At 38.1% G+C, this 23,131-nt stretch overlaps 1 protein-coding gene across 1 annotated transcript; it reads right to left on the reverse strand.

Annotated features, from left to right (window-relative positions):
* Positions 1 to 566: 566 nt before the first annotated feature.
* On the reverse strand, positions 567 to 21,264 carry lgmn.L (legumain L homeolog). The gene is given in 14 exon segments (NM_001086442.2): positions 567 to 1,479; positions 2,495 to 2,562; positions 4,205 to 4,375; positions 4,539 to 4,739; positions 6,222 to 6,311; positions 7,038 to 7,156; positions 8,390 to 8,456; positions 9,147 to 9,209; positions 10,599 to 10,674; positions 10,902 to 10,987; positions 12,138 to 12,219; positions 12,560 to 12,657; positions 15,262 to 15,420; positions 21,165 to 21,264. Coding segments are annotated over 13 exon segments (1,302 nt in total). The 5' UTR covers positions 15,400 to 15,420; positions 21,165 to 21,264; the 3' UTR covers positions 567 to 1,436.
* Positions 21,265 to 23,131: the final 1,867 nt, after the last annotated feature.

Raw genomic sequence — 23,131 nt, forward strand, 5'->3', positions numbered from 1 at the left:
TAATTGAAGCTGATAACATTTGCTGCAAACTGGCTGACATGACCATCTTGGGATCCAAATGAGAAGATTTCGATTGGACTCTTCTCACAATCCTGTTAAGCCACCTGATTTGGCCATTTGTGTGAATGGCAAATGACGAGATAAATTAACCTGGTGTCCAACTTCTTCAACCAGTACATGTAGGCTGGCAGTGCGTGAGTAGCCTGTTTTACTTTACTAGTCCAAGAAATCGGTACCTCCCAGCTGCTTTCTAAGGGATACTGAACTAGTTTCAATATGCTTTGGGTTAGTAGATGTTGGCTAACTTGAGACTATTTATTGTAAATAGATTCCAATTAAAAGAAGCTAGCCAAGTAAACATTAAGGGGCGTATTTATAAAGCTGTGTAATGATTGTATGCATCTACAGTATGTATAATTTCAACTACAAAGCTTTATAACTACGCTATTTATTTTCCTACCATTTACAAGTAAAACATGTTACACCCCTTTACAAACGTGTCCATTAATGTATGAGCACACAGGGCAATTTAATAAAATAATAAAAATAATTGACAGACTAGAAGCTTTTGGTCATCATAAAATATTTAATTCCTTCCTATACATTTTAATTTTAAAAGGGTTCACACTGTGCATTGTTTGCAATAATATGAATCAATCATTTGTTCAGCATTTTCACCATAATATTCTATTCCATCTGCTTATCCCCCAACCCCATGACATTTATCTGAATGAAGTGAAATTGATTTTTAGTGGCACCCAGTGCCTGCAGAAGATAATGCTGGGTATCTGCAACAGTATGCAGTAGAGACTAGGGACAGTCATTTCACATTGTGGTTTCTTAATGAACAAACAGTATGGAAAGCAGCGATAAACAAACTGATTAAAAAACATACTAAAATGTAACAAAAAAAGGAAAAAAAAAAAGCTAAAATCATGTTACAAACTAAAACTTGATGTCCCATCGCCCAAGAACAGTGATAACTACTGGAAGTTATAATTGCAGCTTTTTGGTAACTCTATGAACTAAATGATCAGTGAAGCATGGAGAGTTCTAATTATCAGCATGTCTGTTTTACCAGTGAAGCAGGAGAATGGCTTTTTTTCCCCAGCTTTGAAACATTAAGTTTGATCTTTGGGTTGTGTCTTTGTTCTTTGATCTCTCTCTCATTCGTCTGTCTCCCATACTTATATTGTTACTGTTGATATATTATTCTCAGTCCTAGGATAGTAGAATTAGTGGTAGTGTCATTTGTAGTTTTGATCGATGCTCTGAATCTTAAAGAGAGTCTGAGGTGACCCTATAAAAGCAGGGCTAAGGCAGATCTGTCAGGTTGCATAGAGTGGGTTGGTGGCAGCAGATGCAGTTTAGTGGTTAGGTCATCCTCAGATTGTCTCTTCTTTCCTTGGTAAGTTGATTTTTGCAGACAAGTAAATTCAGTTCCAACTGTTACACACTTTTTCCATTGCCTTGTGGACTCTAAAGAAAAATAGGAAATATGGTTATAGATATGTGACAAAGAATGTATCGCACTAATACCATTGCTAAGGTAAGGTAAATGTGTCCCATGTTGCACTGGAAGCTAAGGGTGCTGGGTATTGCCTGTTTGAGGGAAATTCGCTAAGGCAAGTGTATAAATGAAGAAAAGCAATGGTCTCTTTGAATACCATACTATGAACCCATGTTTACTTAGGGTAGGACTTCATGGTGCACGTGGACTCGATAAGTCGCAATGCGACTAAACGCATGTGACGTTTCGGATGTTTTACAGAAAACAGAAGTGAAGGAGAAATCGCAGGTAACAACTACCTGCGATTATATATACAAGAAATTGGGACTCAACCCCCAGTCCATGAGCCCAAATACTATAGTAATAGAAATAATTACATAAGAGAAATCAACAAATATAAAAAGGCAATATTTATTAAGCACCCCAATTAAAACAATTTACAAACAAGCAGTGCTGCATGTATCAAAGCTTCGCCCATCCACTGATTCAAGGAATAAGGTGTGTTGGAATTGGTATATGTGCACTTAATGAATCTCACTGCTTATGGGCAGAGCAATGGTTAAGCCTGCACAATAATGAAATATATTCGAGTGCTGGATTAATAAAATATGAGCAGGCAACCTAAGCAGATATTATAAAGTCTTTGAAGATCATAGGTCTGTGTAGCAATGGCAGAAATGAAAAAAAGGCTATATGGCACAGGTTAAATAGTGGATAACAGATAACACCATTATGTTCTACAGAGTTTATCTGCTGTGTAACCTGAGCCTTTTTTCCTTTGAATGGCTGTCCCCATTGCTACACAGCAGCTTATTTATATAAATTATAGTAGTGTTTCTGAAGCAAACACAGCAGTTTTACCAGTGCAGGGCAACTCTGCATTATAATTTTATTACTTTAAAACACTCATTTTTTTGATGTTACTGTTCCTTTAAGTTATGAGCCTTGTATATGCATCCTACATAACTTTACACAGACGATTACCTTTCTATGGGATATCCAGACTCACACAGATTGACCAGAGCATAGAGGTTTCTCAGAGCATATTCATACTGTAATGACACAAGCACAAAACAAATGGAGTTACATGACAGCATTAGGTTCAGATGTACATAATGATGCTCATGCTAAGACTGGAAGTAAAAACACTGCAAGCACCTCCGTGTGTTCTCTGATCTGTTCATTTGATAGATAGCAACAAGAAATAGAGAATTAAGGGGAAATATTTAACTGAAAAAACATACAAATAGGGGTAGTTTCAATCACCATGTTTTTTGGACTACAATGTTCCCAAAACAGCCTCCTGCCGCTGCCCTGTGAGTTTGTTCACTATTAAGGGGCAGATTTATCAAGGGTCGAATTTCAAGTTCATAGCTGTTTGCATGAACCTGAAATTCTTAAAAAAGAAGCAATTGAAATTTTTCAAAAAAGTTGAATTTTTCAAATTAGAGTGGATGGGATCGACCTGCAAACTCAAATTGAACTTGATTCGAGTTGTTTCACAAAAAAAAGAAATTAGATTTTCAGGATGTCTCCAAACAACTCCAAATTGATTCCAGGACGTCCCCCATAGGCTAAAACAGCAATTCGGCAGGTTTAAGGTGGCAATTAGTCGAATTAGAATTCTTAAAGGGCCAGTACATGATACATTTTGAAATTCAATTTTTTTTTAAAACCTCGAATCGAATTTTAACTATTCCCTATTAATTCCACTAAAATAAAATCGAGAATTCAAATTTTTAAATTTGAATTTTCACTTCGACTCTTGATAAATCAGTCCCTAAGTGTTGTTCATTTATGGTTAGGGTGAGCAGACCTTTTATTGAAGCACTTGCAAAAGTGGGACACATTTATGAACACCAGTCAAGTTTGCACCTGGGTAGTAACCCATACTAGCCAATTAGCAATTCTTCACCCAGCTACAGGTACAACAATTAAGCAAACATTTGAATGGTTGGTATGGGTTACAGCAGCGGTGAAATCTGCCCAGTGTTGATAAAAAGAGCCTAACTAACTTATCCTTTGTCCCAGTAAAGCAGATGTGCTACCTGCTGCAGAATACAATGCACATTCCAACATCATTTTGCAACAGAGGTGGGAAAAAAAATCTGACTCCCAAGATGGCAGTATGTAAGGTAACTATAGTAACCATGTATTTTCTCCAAAGATAAACCGCCATCTAACCTTTTCTTGAAGCTATCTAATGTATTTGCCAATAAAACCACTTTGGAGAGAGAGAATTCCACAATATCATCCCACTAATTGTAAGGGCTCTTACTCATGAGCGTTTTTACCTGCGCTCCCCTGCGTTCCGTTTCTCGGCGTTTAGCCGCAGGGGAGCGCAGGAATAGACGCATTTCATTATTTCAAATGGGGCTGTACTCAAACAGGCGCGTGTAGGCGCCGAACGCAGGTTGAGACGCAACATGCTGCATTTTTCCTGCATTCGGCGCCTGTTTGAGTACAGCCCCATTTGAAATAATGAAATGCGTCTATTCCTGCGCTCCCCTGCGGCTAAACGCCGAGAAACGGAACGCAGGGGAGCGCAGGTAAAAACGCTCATGAGTAAGAGCCCTAAAGATCCCTTTTCATGCCATGTACTAGTGATAGTTAACCACAAGGTGTATCTTATAATTTGCGAATTCCACTATTGCTTTAGTAGGTGCATCTCTTCATCCATTATGAATTCCTTACCAGAGGATTGTGCCAGTTAAAGCACTGTCTTTTGAAGTGTTCGGCTGCATCCCGATAACACTGCATGTCATTAATGATAACCTGGTCAGTCAGTATTTCTTCTGTGAGCTCATCCGATTCTGTCACCATGTTTACAATTTTCCTCATAGACTCTTTTATCAGTTGTTTTGCCTGAAATACAAAGAATATTGTGAATATATTGTGAAAGGGCACTAGCTGAGTAAAGTATATTATAGCACCTAGTATGCTAAGATAGAACAGTACTATACCAACTCCCCTTTCCCCGGACAATAAAAAAATGAAACACAAGCCTTTGGAAATGACTTGTTCTTACCTCTTGGTGTGCTTTGATCTCTCTCACAATAGCTCTGGCTTGCAGAATGTCATTTGTGGCCATCAGTTTTCTTTTTAGGATTGCTAGAGGTACATCAGGGCTGGGAGTCAAGTCCATATGTTTTACAGGCTCTAGATACACAGGTGTGGAAGTGATCTTTACATTGCCCTGGAACTGATTCACTTTCATCTGTGATATTGTCTGGGGGAGAGACAATATAACATCATGAGACACTTCTATGGTGTTTATTCACATTTATGTCTGGGAAGGTTATAGTTTGCAGAGCCCACCCATCTATGAAAACATAGCAGGGGGGTTATTTTAAAGGAGAACTTTACCCTAAAAATTCACATGGCTAAAAATGCCATTTTATATACTGAACCTATTGCATTAGCGTAAAGTTTCAGCTTCTCAATAGCAGCAATGATCCAGGACTTCAAACCTGCCACAGGGGGTCACCATCTTCAAGAGTGTCTGCAATTCAGGGGTAAGACTGTGCAGGGGGGGGGGGCAGTGGGAACTTATCACAGTGAGGGGGATAAATTCTCCTTTAAGGGTTATCGCAAATTATCAAGCAGAAAATGAGGTTGGCCTGTATTATAAGCTTATGCTACAAGGTTGATTATTAAATTCTGATGCTAGTTGCAGTGGTTTCTGTGCTCCCATGTTGTAATTACCTGTATTAATTACTAATCAGCCTTATATTGTGACATTTATATTATGTGTCATGTATATTTTGAGTCGGTCCCTAAGCTCAGTAAGTGACAGCAGCAAAGAGCAAGTGCAGTCGATCATCAGAAAAGAAGATGGTGAGCTACTGGGGTATCTTTGGAAGCACAGAGCTTCCCTGCTAAATGGCTGTGGTTGCCTTCGGCTGGTACAGAAGCCAAAACATAATGTACAGCAATTCTAGCCTATATTGTAGTTAAGCTTTAGTTCTCTTTTTAAGCTTTAGTTCTCTTTTAAAGGTTGAAAGGGTGAAAACTGGAGCATGTACAGCAAGAGCAACCTGGCCAGTGTGCATGCTCCAATAGTAAACTTGTTTGGAGGGAGAACAAGCAATGACAAACCGGGGCTTACATTTTTCTACATTTATTTTTAGGATTTTTAGAACAACAGGCAGTTCAGATTTCACACTACACTGCCTGTAAGGAGGTGGGGGGATTACAAGGCTCTCCTTCCCCCTTTACTTGAACAGCAGTTTGCATTTTTAAATATGTTGGTTTCACTTTAACTATCTGCATTATTATGATTTTGCATAATAGCTTTACAACAAAAATCCAGGTGACATTTTTATTCCATACAAAAGTTAGAAAATAACCAAAATGGATATTTATTTCCCCAAGAATAGTTCTGCCTCCTAAAGAACAGCAAATTATTTGTAGCATCCCAAACAGAAATTTGCATTCAACAAAAGAATTGCATTGCAACCAAAAAAATTGTTAAATTCAGATGTAAAGTGCTTTAAGGGAATCTGTCTGTCTAACTTAAATTTATGAACCGCAAACAATGGCAAAACCAAAGGAGATAGTTATCCTTCCAAGTGAAATAAGCTGTAAGAATACACAATCTAGTTATGCAAGTACAAATATGGCATTTTAATGAAATGGATGTTATTACAAGGTCCTAGATAGTGTATTTCCGAAGACAGACAAAAGAGAGAATGTACAGAAGAGAACTCACCCTGTTTCCATACTGCATGACATGGCTAGTGTTCGTGTGCTGCTTCACCAGAACAAACTGTTTGTGTAGTGTTTCTTTGGCCAAGTCCTCCTGCAAATAAAGCAGATGACTGGGTTACCTAAACAATGCAATAAACCTAATGCAATATTTTAGATCCAAAATTGGTTTAGTTGTTTATGCGTAAAACATGCTGAACATAGCCGTCAAACTAAATACAGCGAATGCCCAGAGATAGGCAGCCTGTTTCTCTACAGTTGTGGCTTACTAACACAACCTGCCAAATTACTATTTTTTGTCCAAGAAACTCCCAGCACTGTAAACTGGGCATATTCAACAGTCAGTGTGCACCAAATCCAAGAGTCATTCTTGCTATCACACGTATTCTGGTTCTTTTGGTGGTAGAGATAGAGATCACATACAATATTTTTGACTGGGGCGCTTACCCCATTTATATTGCTAGTGAAACTACTACGATCAATGTTTTTGGGTTGAGGGGGGCACTCTCTTTGTCAGCAGCACAAAACAACTTCTCTGGGTCAAGCCCTATCCTCTATACAAGTTCAGTGCCACAGGCTGAAAATGGAAGTTCGTTTGCATAAGAAAATAGGAAACACAAGGGCTTATTTACATTGCCCTATGCAGTATTCAAAGTGCAATCTGCGCTGTTTGGGGTACAGAGACCTGTGGCTTCCTTCCCTTATACAGTTCTGACTGCGTTACTCAGCACATTGTAGAGCACAGCAGGTAGGGGGTGCAATTGCTTCCCAAATGAGCACTGTGTGTGTGCGCTCATAAATGACCCTCATCTAAACTCACCATATCAGAGTCTTCCATCCAGCTAACACTGTATAGATCTCCCAGGTAAGTGTCACGTTTGTCGTCATAGTAACAAGCATAGGAGGACTCCTGGGGGTTGGCAGCTGTGGTTGCGTATACTGTATGAATAGAACCAGAGGTCAAAGTTCTCCAATTAACAAATAGCAACAGGTATAGGCTTATTGAGAACACACACCCTCCTGCATAACAGTGTAAAATGCTCAGAGTGCTCCTCATGCTGATATGAAGGTGTAGTTGTAGCCCCCCTACTGCTCTGGCAAATGCTTATTTTACTGAAGCAAGAAACATCTCCTGATGCTTTCTTGCTCAGTTCTATTAATCAATGTGTGTGGAGAGAGAGAACAAAGCAGTGAATCATCTGCTACAGTAAAATCAGCTTTTGCCCGGATGAAACTCTGGTTACACCTTCATTGCAAATATTCTAATATAATGGCATTAAAAAAAATCAATTGCAAAAGATATGAGGTATAAGTCTCCTTTAATATGTGTAACAGGAGAAAGCTAGCACTTCTCCCCTTACTTATACTAAATCATTAGGAAATTATTATAAAAAATTTCCCTTCACATCTCCATAAAAGGAATTTCCTTACCATTTCCGTGCCATCTCACCTAGAAGCATGTTCATATTGTGCCCCAATACTGATACCCAGCAATTGCTTTAATATCTTATCTGGAAGGTTAATATGCCCCTACATACATCACAGACAACTGAGCAAAAATCTCTGGGGTTTCCGGTCTAATATAATCTGTAACCCGTGAGCAACAATTCCAAGGCAGACTTGTTGGACAGTATTTATAGCAGAGTGTGGATAGTCATTTATCATTTCAATTATTATTTACTTTGTTGACTGGCAAAAAGTCTTGTAGTCAAGTCACCTATAGTGCCAGGAGCAAGGCTCATTATAGTCTGCTCAACCCTAACAGAGATAATTCCCCTGCTCACAGGGGTAGATGAGGTCTTGCAATCATGTTTCTTTAAATACTTTATCAGCAAAAGGGTATCAATATTTTTCCCCGAAAACTGGTGAGATGAAACTCAGTGTTAATAAAGCAGAACAGTCTCTTTCACAACAGAGACAGGTGGGTTCATGACTAATAAACAAATCATTTAACCACTGACTATCACAAGCTGAATCTCTGCAGACAGTAGCATTATTTATCTGTCTTATGACATAGGCTTTGTTTCATTTCTGCATTTTCTCTTAGTTTTACAGCTGGAGTTAACATTTCACATGTATTTTTTTTTCTCTCTATGTACTTTCCAGGAGGTACTTATTATAAAGTTCCAGGAATAAAGTCCCATCTGCTTACTGTAAGAGTTCCTCACTTACCATTAATATTATTGGGCAGGTGGTTCATCATGGAGCCAGACTCACAGGCCTCAATGTAAAACACCATCTGAAGCAAGAAGCAAATAAAACGAATACAACAGATCACTTTATTAATCATTCTGTTTCTGCCTCATTAGCACAGCCCTACAGCACTTGCCCCAGTATCAGGCTACTCTAAGATATTTATTATCATGGCAAACCCTGGTCTTTTACGAGTACTGTCTGAGAGGCATTGGCACTCTCCTATCAAAAGCTACCAGTTTCTGCTTTCCATTTTCCTGTGTCTTCATATTCATAATGACACAAGAAATGCCGGGGAAGCTCCTTGTGTTGATTTGACCTGTTGTGTTGGTTTTGTGCATTCCAAGTACTTACATGATAGCCAACTGGAAAATATATGCACCGAACAGGTGGTGCTATCCCACCAGGGTCTATCTTTCCAAAATCAGTCATGGGTGGGGGCGGGGGCAGGGGGGGGCTGGTCAAATGATGCACACTTGAATTAGAAATCAACCAATTGTTACAAAATCTGTATTATTTGGCCTGAACTAAATATGTATTTCTCTAGTATAATATATGTGTAATTATAGGTTAAAAAATTCTTATTAAAAGCAGCTTTATCGGATTCCGTGGACCGAAAATGATTTAAAAATAAATATCTCTATTTATGAACACTATCAAATTTTACATAAGTGTTTTATAAAGTCTTTGTAGCTGGTCTAAATTCAATCAGTCAAAACTTTTTGAAGTTCGTTACCTTTTTGTACTTCTTGTTCTCATACATATGCTGTATGGTCTTATTCAGTTCCATGACATGCAGCTGTAAGTAAGGACAGAAATCCATTAGAGACGCAGAAACAGTAGGGCCACACTTTCAAAAAGTGTTTGGAACATTTCATTCTTCTACGAGAGCTTGATGAATATATATTCTGTATTTTTTTAAAAAGATTGCAACACCTTTTGTATATACAAATAGACACACAGACACAGTGTTCTTCAAGCCAGGAAAACCCAAGATACGTATAATAACTTGTTTTCTAGAAAAACACGCCCTTCCTAGATTGTAGAGTCAGTGTCTGTGTCATATGAGCCTGAACGGTATAGAAACAAGCATAGGTGAAATCAGGAAGCTCAGATTTGAGTATTAAACACATTATTACACATAACAGAAAAACATTACTTATGCTCTGCTTTTACCAGCAACTTTTTTATGAACAAAATACGTTTACGATAGGTTATGGCTCTCCAGCTATTAAGCAACTTTAACACTATAGAGAAAGCCATTTTGGACACTTGTATTACTTTCTTATGCACCCAACAGTAAGGGAAAAAGATTCCAGTGGGGCACTAGCAGTTGATGTGAGTACTGCAAGTACAAATACTAAAAGTGGTAGAGGGTGGCCCAGAAATATTTTTGCCAGGGGGCCTTGGGAAGAGAAATTGTGCCCCTGTATATGTCAAAATCATTTTTATGCATGCTTGATTTAGTAATTTCTGTAAAATCCCCAATAGAAATAAAATAACCCAGCCAGAGTAACCTTAAAGGGATACTGTCATGGGAAAAAAAATTTTTTTCAAAATGAATCAGTTAATAGTGCTGCTCCAGCAGAATTCTGCACTGAAATCCATTTCTCAAAAGAGCAAACAGATTTTTTTATATTCAATTTTGAAATCTGACATGGGGCTAGACATTTTGTCAATTTCCCAGCTGCCCCATGTCATGTGACTTGTGCCTGCACTTCAGGAGAGAAATGGTTTTTGGCAGGCTGCTGTTTTTCCTTCTCAATGTAACTGAATGTGTCCCAGTGGGACATGGGTTTTTACTATTGAGTGTTGTTCTTAGATCTACCAGGCAGCTGTTATCTTGTGTTAGGGAGCTGCTATCTGGTTACCTTCCCATTGTTCTGTTATTAGGCTGCTGGGGGGGGAAAGGGAGGGGGTGATATCACTCCAACTTGCAGTACAGCAGTAAAGAGTGATTGAAGTTTATCAGAGCACAAGTCACATGACTTGGGGCAGCTGGGAAATTGACAAAATGTCTAGCCCCATGTCAGATTTCAAAATTGAATATAAAAAAATCTGTTTGCTCTTTTGAGAAATGGATTTCAGTGCAGAATTCTGCTGGAGCAGCACTATTAACTGATTCATTTTGAAAAAATTTTTTTTTCCCATGACAGTATCCCTTTAAGGCTAGAGGGGTTATACTTACATCATCACTAGGAAAGGCCAGCATGCCTGGTGCTCCGTGGTCTGTAAAGTATACAAACACGTGATCATTGGGGCCACTGAAAGAAGACAAATGGAAATGTCCATCAACAAAAATACATTTACTGTGGTTTACAATGCAGGTGGTTTATATGCACCAAATCATATTGCCACCAGACACACGCACACATAAAGTTTCCCTACTGAGAAAGCAAACTACAAAACAATTAACACCTACACACTGGCAGAAAATTGGAAGCCACAACTCCCCATTTGAGTTTCCATATGAATAATCATAGGAACTAACCTGCGGATTACTTTCCCCGATCCTTTCCCCTTGACGGCTTCAGAATCACCACTCAGAACAGCCAGAAAATTTTTAGGGTTGACATCCTAGGGCCAAAATAAACAATGAAAAAAGATTGGCTTAGGAAAAGCACAAGATAGTTAGAATAGAAAAGAGAGACCATTTGTTTAAAGGAACAGTAACACCAAATGAATGAAAAGTTGCTAAATTAACAGATACAAGTTTTAAATGTAAAAAAATATATTTTGACCTTTTTGAAGTTACTAGTGTTTATACAAATATACATGCAAATAAGATTTCATTACAGAATATTACTCATGATATCACCAGTGATGAAAGAATGCTCCAGAAAAGCACACAATTGGTTCTAATCTTACACTGTCCTACCTTTACCTGATAACATGATTCAGTTCTATTTATACAAACCCATATTTAATACTGTCCCATACCTTCTGTTACTGAGAGTTTTTCAAGTACATAAGAATTGAAGCTTATTATTAAGCACTTATAACGATTTCAAATAGCTATACGGGTATGGGATCCTTTATCTGGAAACCCACTATGCAGAAATCGCCAAATTATGGGAAGGCCATCTACCATAGACTCCATTTTAATCAAATAATTCATTTTTTTTAAAATGGTTTTGTTTCTCTCTTAATAATACACCAGTACCTTGTACTTGATCCCAACTATGATATAATTAATCCTTATTGCAAGCAAATCTAGCCTATTGGATTTATTTAATGTTTTAATTATTTTTTAGTAGACTTAAGGTATGGAGATCCAAATTACGGAAAGACCCATTATCCGGAAAACCCCAGGTCCCAAGCATTCTGGATAACAGGTCCCATAGTTGTACAAAATCTCTGCATTCATCTTAAAAGAAGATGTTGCAACTTTTATAGGGACACATCATCAAACAGGAAACAGAATGCAGTATGCAGAGATCAGAAGGCAACATTTGATTTTTTTACATTTTTAGAAAGTTACAGTCACTTTTGTGTTTGCATACTCATGTGATAGTAACTTATTCCTTTCCGTTAAGAAGCAGCTGTGCTGTCATGCTTTTGGTCTAAGACTCTAGTCCTATATCACTGCAGCATTCAGACACCATGTCCACTTAAATGAATAGTGATCAAAATAGGAAAGCTTAATGCAAAGGAAATAACTTAAAAATTTGTAAACTGATAGAAATTATAAGTGTGAACTAATTAGTTGGATATAGTTAAGACTTACATCTCCAATATAATCCTTCAGGACTCCAGCATAAACGTCAGTACCATTGGGCCTGTTGATAATGACTCCTTTGGTAGGATTTCTGAAGGTAAGAAGAATAGGTGTTATAGAGGGAATCTACTGACATCATTGTTTTATCTGCAAATCTATACAAGGATATTTCTTTTGTCCCCCCACCCCCACCAAGGCACTCTCATCTCACCTTGCACACAACTAAAAGTGATTAATACAGGTACAAAGTCCAAAAAGCACATGACACAGAAAGGTTGGGCATTAATTTGCACTAGGCAGCACTTTTACAAAATAATAGACTTGCACTGCTGGCCGCTACCTCCCAGTAAATAATGTATATGTCAACTTCACAGAGTCTGCAAATCTATTCTTGCCCATGTAGTATTGTTGCCTCAGCCATTGATACTTACTCATCATTATTGGCAATATCATCATACATCATGACGACAATCTGCTCATCAGGGATGCCATTCTTCTTGACTATTTGATAGGCATGGCACACATCTGCCTGAGAATGAAAGATACTATTAGCTTGCAGACATTTCCAGTAGATACATTAATATCAGCTGATATATTTACTACAAGATCTGGGTGAGTGTTGGTTTGTGATGGATGCAGGAGAAACATTAGTAAACACTAGTAATTCTACATAGACCATCTCAGTGTATCTAAATTTGCTGATGTTGTAGTTAAGAAAGAGAACTACAAGAATCACAAGATATTTCCCATGCGACACACATCGTCCAAAATCATCTGAATTATTTCTGATGCTCTAAGCACTTCCTGCAAGGCTTGAAATGACTCAAATAAGTCAGGGATATGACCACATCCTACTAAAGCACAACCAGCTTGTCTTTAGTTTCTGGGCCAAACCCATAAAAAAGGGGAAAAGACACTTAAAAATACCACAGGTTGATCAATTGTTCAGACAGCATGTGACTATTATCTTATCCTTCATGGCTGAATTCTCACTGTGACATTGTCCAAATCTATTATAATATCTTGGCTGCTTACTGGATGTGCTCCCTTTAAAGGAAAACTATACCCCCCGAACAATGTAGGTCTCTATTAAAAGATACTGTGTAAAACAGCTCATATGTAAAACCCTGCTTCATGTAAATGAACCATTAAAATAATAATATACTTTTTTAGTAGTATGTGCCATTGGGTAATCATAAATAGAAAATTGCCATTTTAAAAAATAAGGGCCGCCCCCTGAGATCGTAAGATTCATTGTACACACATACAAACCACATGTAAGGTCACATGAGCCAATTAACAGACAGAGTTCTGCCTTTTGCTTCCTCACTTCTTCCTGTTACAGTTAGTGTTGTAGTATTTCTGGTCAGGTGATCTCTGAGGCAGCACAGATAGAGTCACGAAATGGAGGTTCAAGGCAAGAGATGTAAAAGGGCAATATTTATGTAAATATATATTCCAGTTTGGTACGATTCTTTAATATGTCATTCAATTTGATACAAACTATCTGTTGCTTAAGTATTCATTTTGGGGGTATAGTTTTCCTTTAACTACCATTCAGCATTCCAGTGTCACAGGCTACCGGTAGTGAGAAATGCACAAAATTCTAGGACATAAAATTCTATCCATACTATAAGAATAATTAAACTTAATAAATGCATTTTCTTCATGCAGAGAGAAGAATACACAGACCGGTAAGTCATGTTGGATCTTACTAGCAGGCAAATTCCACATTTGCTAAGTGACACTTCTGAGAGCCTCTCTTCAGGATCTGAATTACAAAATCTTCTGGCTGATCAAACACATTGTGACATTTAAATGATTATAAGTAAAAAGCCAGTAAAAGCACTTCACTTTGGCATGAAAGGCCTCTTATGGTTCAGCTTAATTACTCTTTGAGCTCTAATATACCACACTATGCTCCAGTAATCAGACAAAGCCACAGAATCAGTGCCACGTCAGCACTAAATTTACCAACGCTGCCACTTTGTGGCATAAATAAAGTGGCTATTTGTGGTAAAAAAAAATACATGGAATACATGTACTTACTGTAATCATGATAGATATTTCCCACTGCAGTCCCTACTATTGTACATTACTTAAGAACATGTTGTCTGTACATGTGTTAATAATAATAATGATAATAATATGGACTGTTTTGTATGATATATTTTTAGAGAGATCTGAAATGTCGATGGCTTTAGTATATTTTTGTAGCTGTATGCACAAAATGTCTCAATGTCTTAAATATATTGATAATGGGTTGAGTGCAGAGGACTCTTGTATTTGTCTATATGTATTTTGTGGTCACAACCTCATTGCCCCTCCGCCTAATGGTTTTTAAAAATTAGTGGTGAGCACAACTTTCCCTTGTTTGTTATAGTTATACAGGAGCAGTGACCAGTTCCATGTTGTATCTCCCACTCTTCCCAGCTATAATCAGGTGATCCCACTGGTGTCTAATAAAAGGGCAGCCAAGTTTGGGAGTTTAACTTTGAAAGCAGCTAGTAAGTTGCAGGTAAAACTTAGTCCCTTTGTAAAATGTATAATGAAGCAATAAAAATGTATAATGAAGCAATAGCATTCTTAATGAATCAGATGAGTGCAGATGACCTCTTGTAATTGTCCATGGCTATAGTTTCCATTTTACAGGAAAAATATCTAGGCAGGGCCATTTTTAACTCAAATGTTACTTCATGTTGTGTGATAAAGCAAAATATAATTCCTTTTAATGTCTCTTTTTCCACAGCTTGCATGAGAGTGCATTTTCTGATAAGTAAAGACAGCTTTTATCTTGGGGGCCCAGAGAACCAACTTATAGAGAACTGTTGAAGTTGCTTCCCTAATTTTACTGTTTACACAAAATAATTTCTATTGCCTCAAGTAAACTGGTAATACTGTAATGTCATAGGTAAGGATAATGAAGATCCCACAGAAAGACCTGAGGGTCAGTTTAGTGAATGCTTATTCCTTGTACTAGATACGCCTCCCAAATACAATATGGTGACTGTTACAATGGCATTTCTGCATATCTGTAACCTGACCATAAGCTAACTCAATATCTATGGTTTTCTGCAATTGATAGCCCGTGTGAAACCATGAATAAACCTACGTATAATGAATTTAATATTACCTGATGTCGGTAGTTGTACCAGCCATTGGAACCTGCAACAAGGACCACCCAGTGCTTTCCTGTATCCTCTGGGTTGCTGAATGGCACAGATGAGGCTCCTAAAACGAAGCTTACCAGTGCTGCCAGATGTAGAAACATTTTTTTATCTATCCCAGCAACCTGTAAAAAGAAAGACAAGAGTTAGAAGTAGAATGGTGGCTCAGTAGTAATTACTGCCGCATTGCAGTACTGGGATTCTAAATTCAATTCCAACCATAACATTATCTGCAAGGAATTGTAAGTTTGTTTGTGCATCAATTTATGCTGGGTATGCTAGTGTCCTCCCAGACTCCAAAACCAATAAGGTTAAGTTAATTAGCTCATAAGGACGTGTAATGTGACATGTAATAGGGGCTCTAGATTGCACCATATAGGTTCTATATAAATAAAATAATTAAGTAGTAATAATTGTGAATTTAGGGACCTTTATGTAATGGTTGTAGCATTCTCAGTTCTAGGATATTTTCAAATTACTCTTGTGAATAATACATGCAGTCTAAACACATGGGGAATTGCTACTTTAGCATTTACAGTGAAGCCATGCAGTGTAAAGTAATGTAATGGCTTGTAACCAAGAACATTTACTGACGTTCTGAAAATGCTATTTTCATGCTTGCACTATTTCCTAAAAAATGAATAACTTCCCCATCTTCTTTCTGACAAAAATAAGCCACAATACTCTCACACTTTTACAGGGTTCTTACACACTAATATTCCCCTGTGATGGATCTTTTAAGCTTTCCAGTCCACATTGGGTTTGTACTCACTGTGCTTCCCTGCGGCACAGTGAGTCCAAACTGATAAAAAAAAGGCTGAGCTGCGTTAACTTATGTGTTACAGTATTGGAAGTAAATGATTTACCAAGTGAGGTAGGGATATTATTACTTGTAACACCTGACTGGTCAGTGATAAGTGGAATAAGCTGGTATCCTTTCAAATATATAATCAGTGTCACGACTTCAACATAGCTTTCTAATATATTTGGTATTAACCTTATTATATCAGAACTGTACAGTAAAAACCAAGATAAGAATAAGAACTCAGTTATTATATTGTAAAAGCAATTTCTATTTTTGGTTTCTTCTAGAATGAAGGCCAGATTTTAAGGGGCAACAGCCAATGGCACAACATACAGAGAAGTCCCACAAATCAGTAGTTTTTGGTAGGAAGAGTGGGGGCTAGTAGGTAATAGGGCAAGATAGTGACAATAGAGCAGGAGAGTGACATTTTAACACTTTTGTGTCACTGTTTGCAGCCCTTTAGTTGCAGTTGAAATACAAAATGAACCATTTATCATAAGCCTTGCTATCGTTTAACAATAGTATAAGGACAACAGGTTATTTGTTCTATTTAGCTTAAAGATCACCATGAACTCCAGTATAGTTAGGACACACCCTCAATTCTAGCACAGATCTCTGAGCTACTCCCATGACATGACTTGATAGGCCAGTGTCATGTCTTACAAAACCTTAGAATTTTAAAGTTTAGACGTTTTTATTCAAGCCCATGGGCAGGTGTCAGTTCAGAGGATGTCAGGTCTAACTTTTGGTTAATGTGAGACTTCCATAAACACATTTCAGCCTTCCCATTCTCTTACAAAAGTGCTGGATTGCTTGTTCTTGTAAACAGATGACACAGCAGGAAATGATTTCCTTAATTCTCTGTAGCACATGACACGGGAAACTACTGATCAGATAGCAATAGGTTTTTCCTCATTCCAGTTCTAACACCCACATGCCTATGCACTGCTACATGTACCAATATTATGCATATGATAACATAACAATACAGGTATGGGACCTGTTATCCAGAATGCTCAGGGCCTGGGGTTTTCCAGATAACAGATCTTTCTGTAATTTGGATCTTCATACCTTACTAGAAAATCATGTAAAAATTAAATAAGCCCAATAGGCTGGTTTTGGTTCCAATAAGAATTAATAACATCTAAGTTTGGATCAAGAACAAGGTACTGTTTTATTATTACGTAGAAAAAATGAATCATTTTTAAAATTTGGATTATTTGAATAAAATGGAGTCTATGGGAGATGGCCTTTCCATAATTCTGAACTTTCTGGATAATGGGTTTCTGAATAACGGATACCATACCTGTAATACGAAGCTGGCAGAATATATTAAGTAACTTGTAATGGTTCAGAAGTGATCTGAAACCCCCCCCCCCCCATCCACCTGAACCGTAGCTCCAATTGCGTAGCATTCACCACACCCTGAAAATCCACCGGTAACACAGGGAAATGTAACCATAGTAGCAGTGCTTTATAAATAAAACTGGGTACATTTGCTCAAAGGCAAATGTTTTGTACACCGTGTGTTGCAACACAATTACTGGAGAAGATATGTATTTCTGTGCAGTAAGGAAGCATAATAGCAGTGACTACAGCTGACTCTCCCCTGGTATAGATGGAAGTTTACTGGGTCATGATGGTATAAGGACTTTTATTTCACATTCCAGAACCACAGGAACCAGTTTTTAAATGGTGTGCAATATCCAGCCATAAACAATGGACGGCTTTAGTGCACTAAACCAACCAATCAGTCCTACTGTGGTACTATGCTACCATCTAGTTCTGGTTTGGTCTCTGACCCCATACTGGAATCATGATGTGGATCTAAGTTATCTGTTTAGGCAAGTTAACTGTGGTGTGACAGCAATCAGCATCATCATCAAAAATACTTGTCAGGGAGCCCCCTAAACAAACTCCATGGAATTACAGACCCATATTTCTGGCTAGCTTTAGGGAAAAGATGCCAGTCAGTAGAACTGGATCGCTCACATTTAGGGTTGCCACCTTGCCGGTAAAAATGATGGTTGATCCCAATGTTATTAAAGGAATAGTTCAGTGTGAAAATAAAAACTGGATAAATAGATAGGATGTGCAAAATAAAAAATGTTTCTAATATAGTTAGTTTGCCAAAATATAATATATAAAGGCTGGAGTGAACAGATGTCTAATAAAACAGCCAGAATCCAACTTCCTGCTTTTCAGCTCTATAACTCTGAGTTAGTCAGCGACTTGAAGGGGGGCCACATGGTACATTTCTGTTCAGTGAGTTTGTAATTGATCCTCAGCATTCAGCTCAGATTCAAAAGCAACAGATATGACCCATGTGCCCCCCCCCCTCAAGTCTCTGATTGGTTACTGCCTGGTAGCCAGGGTAACCAGTCAGTGTAAACCAAGAGAGCTGAAAAGCAGGAAGTAGTGTTCTGACTGACATGTTATACTTCAAATCACTCCAGCCTTTATACATTACATTTTTGGCTAACTAACTATATTAGAAACATTTTTTATTTTGCACAGCCTATCTATTTAACCAGTTTTTATTTTTACACTGAACAATTCCTTTAATAGAGAAAGAAGATAAATAAATAGGAAGGCCGGTATTTTTTTCCAAAAAAGGTGGCAACCCTACTCACATCCATCTCTACACTGAGACACAAGGGCTTGATTAAGTTGGACTTCACCTCCTGAGCACACAGGCATTACATACTGTAACAGATACACTTGACCTTTAAACAGAGATGTATTGCTTTAAAGATTAGGTAATACTGAAACAGTTTGCAAAGATATTGTATAGATTATATGTCACATGGACACTGAGGTTGGCTTTGGATGCAGGAAATATTTGTATCATTTTGCTACTAGCTCTTGGGAAGTTTGTCAGTGATCTGGTTTCTGTCCGAGTTTTATGACTGGGAGTGGAACTCATAGCTCACCATACACTGTATACTGTAATTGGTTACAGCAGATGGGGTAAGGGGAAGACTCACCTATTCTGACAACTAGGGGTTTTGTGTAACACACCTTTAGCCTGCAAATTGTTCAACAGGCTCACAGTTTCAGCTGAGAGACCTGACAAACCAATGACCTGGTCCAACCAGACACCATGAAACACCACAGTCCTTAACCAGTGCATCTCTTTGCTAACCAGCTTGGCACATGTCAGTGCAGGTATGGAATCCGTTATGCAGAAACCAGTTATCCAGAAAGCTCAGAATTACAGAAAGGCTGTCTCCCATAGACTACACTTTACCTAAGTAATCCAATTTTTTTTAATTATTTCCTTTGTCTCTGTAATAATAAGACAGTAGCTTGTACTTGATCCAAACTAAGATATAATTAAACCTTATTTAAAGCAAAACCAGCCTATTGGGTTTAATGTTTACATAATTTTCTGGCAGACTTAAGGTATGAAGATCCAAATTACGGAAAGATCTGCATAACAGGTCCCATACCTGTATTATATCCAATTAATAGGCTTGGATATTCTGCAGTTGTATAATGTGGCCAACCATACAGATGAATATAAACCTCTACTGATCTAGCTCACTGAACAACTAATCGCTCCAATAGGAATGTGTGGGTGCGTATGTGGCTCTATCAGTTCTAAGGTACCACATCCCTGTAAGGCTCATCAACAAATGTAGGTTTCCCACTTTATCTGATCAACCAGCATTTTCACCAGAATAGACAATTTGAGCTATAGATAAAATAATTAAAACAATTTGCTGCATATAAGTGGGGAGCAGGAGGTGCAATTGCACCTGGGCCCAGCGCCACTTAGTTACATTACTGATATGTTATACTTTTAAGTGTATAATTGTGGAAATCTGCAAGATTTCAAGGCTACTTAAATCTCCATGAAATATTGTATTGCTCCAAAATACAAATATGTTCTAGTTTACATAGACAATGTTAATAATACTGGCTTTTTATTGACTTTATGACTTGGATTACAAAGACTTGGATTACAAAGATATGTGAGAAGCGGTATGATTTAATTTAAGAGGATGCTACTTTCTATGGCACAGTTTATGCCTGAAGATTTAGTTGTGTATCCCTGTTGGCTCTAAGTTACTTTGATCTTTCTGGTGAGTATTATTTTCTGCAGTATGTGTTTATAGTACAAAAATATAATATACTTATATAAATACTTTCAATTTTTAAGACACTTTAAGACATTTTTAAGACACATAATGTGCTAATAATTGATATTTCCCTGGATCCAATTTACAGCTACAAATACAGATAAACTAAATTAAAATGGGTCCTCTCCCCAAAGACTGTTTTTGCATAGTGAATGAATGTATATTAGGAATTTCTTTTTAGTAAGCAAAATAAAACTGTATATTGGAGCAGTCCCAAGCTTTCTGGTCATTTTCCAGGAAAAGGTTTAGAAACAAAACTCTTGAAATTCCAGGGAGTGCTCACCATAGACCAAACTGGGAATCAGCACAAGCAGCCCCCACATTTTTGGCCAGTTCCAGGCAAGCAATGCAATGGCTAGTAGCTGCAATTTTTCCAGCACATAAGCTGCCCTTGGGAAGTATGAGGATGACTGAGCCCTGACTGTGATGCTCAAAGTAAACCCCTAATGCTGCAGCCATGGGATTTACAGAAATACACAGAAATGTTGTTATTATACCAGGTAAAGCAATGACATAAACTGTTCCCTGCTTTGTAATCTCACAGACATCGACTGGCAAATAAATATCTCGCACAAACCCGGAGACAGAGAGACACAGACATGCATATGAACTACAAAGCCCATGATTCTCAGCGAGGACACTAAGTGACTAATAGAACAGAGCTAGAGGCCCAAGCCGGGTGTCACTGGAAGGACAGCTCTGGCACACGGGTAACAAAAACATCTGCAGCTGCAGTAACACTGATCCTTGGCAAGAACATTATAATTACTGTATTCACTAAACTAATCCCCTGGCTGGCAGCTATAGAGATCTCCCTGTACTGTAATACACTTGTGTGAATATCATAAATAAACTTGACCCGAAGAGAAGTCACGTTCATTGCTATTATCATATCAGTCGGGAGTTCCAGACATATTACCTGATAGCAATCTGAGGTTTTGTATCTCCCCGATCTCTCAACCCAGATAACAAAGGGATTTCCGACCACAGAACCAGTGCCTTACTGGCAGCAACTCACTGAGCCCTCTTACCAGGCTTTTGGTATTTTACAGCACAGGGCGTGATAGCAAGTGACTGACAGCTCAGCCAACCAATCACTCGCACCCAATAACAGAACCGCAGTCTGGCTCGTGATTCTGACTCATCACATGATGGACTGTTTTTCAGGCAATCTTACTGGACAGGTTGGTTGCAGCTTTTGTCACATGTTCATATTTTGTGACTGTCAGCGGGTTAATTTGTGTATAAACACATCATGAGCGGGTATGATCCCTGTATCATCTGCTTTTGATGAAGTGTGGGCAAACTGGGCATAAAGGGGTTTCTACTTTACTTGGTGCAATGCCATGATAAAGTGTTCTATGGGGTGCTAAACTGTAACACTCCTTCAGATAGTAAATGTCCAATGTAAACTACTTACAGGGATTAACATATTGGACACCAAATTATTTCAGCACAAAAAAAGAGATTGTTCAATCAAAGAATTGGCCCTTTAGTGGTGTATCTCAATACTCATTACTCATTTGTGTAATGTTTAACATTGCTTTTAGGGATACCTCCCATTTTCACGGGACAGTCCTGATTTTGATTTTGACCCGCAGTCCCTACTTTCTCTTTGATTTCTTGCATTGAACAGCCAGAAAAAGATACAAAGTTTCTAAAACTGAGACTTTTGGCAGAGAGCCCAAAATGGCAGGTGCACTTAGATGCATTTGTTACAATAAAAGATAAGCAAAGAAACAATTGTAACAATGTAAGGTCAGCAAAGAAACAATTGTTACAATTTAAGATAAGCAGGTCTCTTAGGGAAACTGTGACTTGCAGCTTAACAGACAATTCACCTTCATTAGCAAAACTAATAACACATAAGACCTGACCCTAAACCCACAGACATGTTCAAACTTTCTATAACCTGCCAAAGTTTGTAAAATGGATGTGGCCATAAAATGGGCATAGTCCAAACATTTTTCACGGCAAATATTTTTGTCCCTCTTTCTGTTTTACAAATGTTGGGAGGTATAGGCTTGTGTATTGTTTCTTACGTTTGGCTCCCATTGTTCCAGGTAGAGACAACATAGATCTCTTCAGGATTGCGGCACGGTTACCTGAGGCAGCAGGGAACAAGAGCATGTGTCTTAGCAGCAATAAGACCAAAATAATTTATGCAGAATAGCTTCCAAATTCAGTCAAGATGCCTGTACATCCCTCCTGTAACATCATATGGGATGGGAGTGTGGCAGGGCATAGCTTCTAACCCAGGCTTTCCCCTGGACATCACTGGTGACCCACAATTTTACATGTGTGGCAGGTTACCAATGATTTTGTATATGTAACAGATCCCCTGATCCTCCCAGCTTTGCCCATACAGTCTGTCTGAGGGCACAAGAAGCTCTGTAACTTCTTGTGTTCAGTTTGTATATGTATATGCTGAGAACTCTTGCCTTATTTATTACTTTGTACTTTGGAGCACAAAGCACCTACGTAACCTTTTTGGGATTTACTTTCCTTACAGAGAAACCATGTTACCACTCCTAGCTGCTGTAGCCAGCACTCAAATGGTTAATCCTAAGGCAACTTGCAATTGGTCTTCATTATTTTTGGTTCTTTGAATATTTAACATTTTTGATCTGCAACTCAAGTGGTTGCTATGGGTTAATTAACTCCCTTGGCAACCAAGGCAAGAAAAATAAGCAATAAGAAATATGAATTGCAATAAAATTGAAGCCTCACACTCCGTATCAGTATGAGCATGAGTATGATGCCAGGTTCAGTGACCCCCCCCAACAACTGTACAGCATTTATAATCTTAGATGGAAAAATATAATTGTTATAATTATAAGCTATCATTTGAATAAAAGCTTGTATACGTTTTGTATGAATATTAAA

This window comes from Xenopus laevis, chromosome 8L, assembly GCF_017654675.1.
Source record: "Xenopus laevis strain J_2021 chromosome 8L, Xenopus_laevis_v10.1, whole genome shotgun sequence".
NCBI lineage: Eukaryota > Metazoa > Chordata > Amphibia > Anura > Pipidae > Xenopus > Xenopus laevis.